The sequence below is a fragment of the Trypanosoma equiperdum genome, assembly GCF_001457755.1.
Source record: "Trypanosoma equiperdum strain OVI genome assembly, contig: ctg_862, whole genome shotgun sequence".
NCBI classification, from domain to species: Eukaryota; Euglenozoa; class Kinetoplastea; order Trypanosomatida; family Trypanosomatidae; genus Trypanosoma; species Trypanosoma equiperdum.
The window spans coordinates 54158-57827 of record NW_027124823.1 but is presented as its reverse complement, the minus strand read 5'-3'; the positions used below and the strand labels follow the sequence as shown (position 1 = coordinate 57827).

The 3670-nt window shown below is 53.3% G+C and overlaps 1 protein-coding gene across 1 annotated transcript; it reads right to left on the bottom strand.

The window, feature by feature from the left end:
* Positions 1–145: 145 nt before the first annotated feature.
* TEOVI_000406300 (zinc finger protein family member, putative) lies at positions 146–3235 on the bottom strand (the record flags this gene model as incomplete). Its single annotated transcript, XM_067226877.1, has 1 exon — positions 146–3235. One exon carries the CDS (start codon positions 3233–3235, stop codon positions 146–148), a length of 3090 nt encoding a protein of 1029 aa, XP_067082978.1.
* Between the last annotated feature and the right edge of the window lie 435 nt (positions 3236–3670).

The following is a 3670-nucleotide window of genomic DNA, read 5'->3' as shown; positions in this document are numbered from 1 at the left end:
CCCCCCCAATTTTCCTTCTTTTTTCTTTTTTTTTTTCTTCGAATGATTATATTATATTATCTTCTTCTTTTCCTAGTCCTTTTCGGTATTCGCTTATTTGTATCATTGCCTACCCCCTAGATGTCAATGCTTACTCCATTGTTAATCACGAACGACCCGGATGCTTTGAGGGGTGCTGGAAGGGGCACTGTTCCCCATACTTGCAGGCACCCTTATTAAAGTACCTGCACATCACTTGGCCGGTGCCCTCGCTGTGTCGGTGGGTGTGATATCCGTGGTTGGCGCCCCGACCGCGACCTCTAATATTACGCATGCCTTTACGGTGTGTGCGGCTATCTTCCAAGTTGCCATCCTCCTCATGTTCATCCACTTGGCTCCCTGCGGGTCCCTGCTGCCGCGCGGACGTTGGACGGGTCTGCTGTTGAGGGTATGGAGATGCCGCCTCATTTGGTTTAGCTCGTAGTTTGTTAGTACCATCTTCTTCCGCCTCCTCAGGTCGGGGTCCGCGTGCTGGCGGCGTCCCATCACCCGCTTCACCAGGAGGCACGCGATGGCACTCCTCTACGATGTAATTCCCTATTTTCTGCATCCCACTGAGGTCCCCCTTGCAGTCCTTTAGCTTGAAGTACATCATGTCACTCTTATCCTGAGATACGCCATGCTTCACAACCTTACCATACTTCCCCACTTCCTTTAGCACTTGGTTCACTTCCGAGCTACTCACACCTGAAAGCCAGAGAATCATTCTATGCTCCACACCTTTGTTGGATTGCTGCTGCTGCTGCTGTTGCTGTTGTTGCTGCCTACTTTGCGTCGTCCTAGGTTGTGGGACCTGCAGAGCTGGTTTTGCTGCGCGGCCACGCTTGGAGCTGCCGTTCTCATCCTCCGCCTCCTGTGCGATGTTGTTTTGGATGGAATTATTGCTGATAAAGCTGCGCAAATCATTCATCTCATGACCATCCCTATCATGCTGCGACTTCTCGTTGGAATGTAGAGCGGCCCAAAGCGTTTGAGATTGCTGAGACCCCAGATACGTCCTTAAACGTTCATCGTACATCTCCCTCGACATCGTTAGTAGCTCCTCCTTTTTTATGCCCGCCTCCAAAACGCTATTAACAATCGATTCCGGTACATTCCGTTCGCGAAGAAGGCGCCGCAGCTCTGAGGCAGGTGGTGGCGACAAGTTAGCACTCGACAAGGCCCAAGTCATCTCATCATTCATCATGTCAACAGACATCGGTGCAGACGCCGGTGACGACGTATAACGGTGTGGCGGCTGCTGAAGGTGATGGTGATGGTGATGATGATGATGATGGTGGTGATGGTGATGGTGCACAGGGGCCACATGCTGCGTATGAAATATCGAATGGTGATGCGCCGGAACAATCGGTACTTGATGCGTTGCCTCTCCACCCACAGAAGACGGTGCGCTCGGCTGAGGTGGCGGCTGCTGAGGTAATTTCGTCGGATGGAAGGAGACGTTGTGGTGGTGAAGGGGTTTTATTTGCGCCGGAGCCGCTTCCGCATTGTGTGCCATCGGTTTAGTTTCAGGTGCAGCGGTATGCTCTTGCTTCACGTTGTAAGAGGGTTGCGGTGGCGGAGGCGACGGGGGCACAATTGGTTGCTGCTGCATAACGTCGTGGTGATGGTGGTGTATGTGGTGGTGATGGTGGTGGTGGTGGTGAGGCTGCTGCTGCTGTTGTTGATTCTGTTGACTCTGCTGGTGGTGCTGAATTAGATGCAAGTGGTGATGGTGGTGCGGTAGCGGCCGCTGCGCGCTCGGCGGAGGAGGTGACACCGCACCGACAGCAGGAGTCGCAGGGGCGGTGGTGTTCATCGCACTGATTTGAGGCGAGGGCTGTTGAGACGCCATCGACGGTGTTGGTTGCGGTATCGGTTGCTTCGTCATGGTGGGGTGCTGAATATACTGATTCGCGTTGTGTCGCTGAGGTGCAATTACCCTTGCACTCGTCGGAGAGCCTGTGGGCCCTATATGATGTGGATGTTGATTGTGATTAACATGCGATGGCACCGGCGGTGAGTTGTTACGTACGTTATAATTCGGCTGCGACACGCCCGCTGCACCCTGCTGGGGGGTCGGTGACGGACCCATACCACGCCATGCCCCGCGCTGGTGTGAAGCTTCATCGTGGCCCTGTAAACTCTGCTGATGCAAAACGCGGTCGACTGGTCGTTTCGGCAGCCCCGTCGCCACAGGAATCCGTGGGAACGCATCGTTCTGTGGGTTCTCAAGCTGCTGATGATGCCGATCCTGCTGCTGCAATCCAACTGGCCCAGTTCCTACTACGACATGATGGTGATGGTGATGGTGGTGATGGTGGTGAGGCACACTAGGAACCTGTGGCCGTTGTGGGGCAGTGAACTGATTCACTGGCAGACGGGCTCGAAGCTGATGGTGATGAGCATGATGAGGAAGCACCTCCCGCTCAGCCTCCACGTGCTTCCTCTGAGCGTTAGACCACCCACCGGTAGTGACCGACGGAATCACCTCCTCCTCCGGCTGATTCATTCCTGCCGGTGCTGCTCCATCCGCATATGTGTTGGAGACCCGCGGCAATTTGGCTTCGACAGTGGGCTGAACTTCGCCCCTGCGTTCCTTGCCAAACTCAGTAAACGATGGTCGCGCGAGTCCTACAGCGTTTCCGTACGACTGCGATTGAACGGCACCACGAGCGCCGTCGCTGTAGGTGTTGGAGCCGCCCGTGCGATTCGACGGGGGGTTTATAAGTTCCTGAGCCTGGTGTACCAATGCCTCCAGAGCCGACGGTGAGCAGATGGCATGAAACAAGTAGACGTCGTCCAGGGAACTCCCTATAACGGTTGCAAGCATTCTTGCATGCTCGGCACCGTAGCTAAGCTCCAGATTGGAGTAGAGCATGTCACCCAATTGCGAGCGCAGCAAGCGCGGCTCGACCTCGCTTCTAAGAATATCCACGAGTACCACAGATGCCCCAGAAAATGCTGAGTACATGTCCTCCACAGTACTGTTTATGAGGCCACGCCGAAACACCTCCCGTTCCAGCACACGAGTCAACACACCAAAGTTCTGCCGTAGGTGAAGGAGGGCAACGGGTGTATTGTCTTGGTTCTTATCCTCCTCCCCCTGCGCCGATGCTGAATGGTTGTCATCTCGCTCTCTTTGTTGCTCCTCCGCATTAGCCGGTAGGGAAGTAAGCGTTTCGGGAGCTTCCTTCTCCTTTTCGCTAGAATACATTGGGCTAGCCTGCCGTAAAAAAGCAACAATGAGATATATAACTGATCCTAATCTACGTTGTTGTTGTAATTAATGGTTGTTGCGAGTCCCGCCCGGGTGCGCAGTGACGAGTAGTGTCGAAAGCGCACAACAGCACGCGGACATGCGTAAAAAAGAAACAGAAAGAAGGTTAGGGTAGTTAGAGACGTGCTTGTTTCCCGTTAATGTATCGCCAAATACGCGTGTATGTTGTCGAAACTGTAGTGAAAGAGGGCACAGCACCAGAGAGTGAAGAGGAGAGAGAGTTCTCCCACTTATCTTACACTTCTCTAGTTGCAGCACTACTTTCAACGATTTTCTTTCCCCACAAGACGAACGACAAAACTCAACTCTTTATCTTTCTCTTGTTTTTTACCCTCCTCATTTTTACCATTTGTAACTTTCCACTTCATTTCA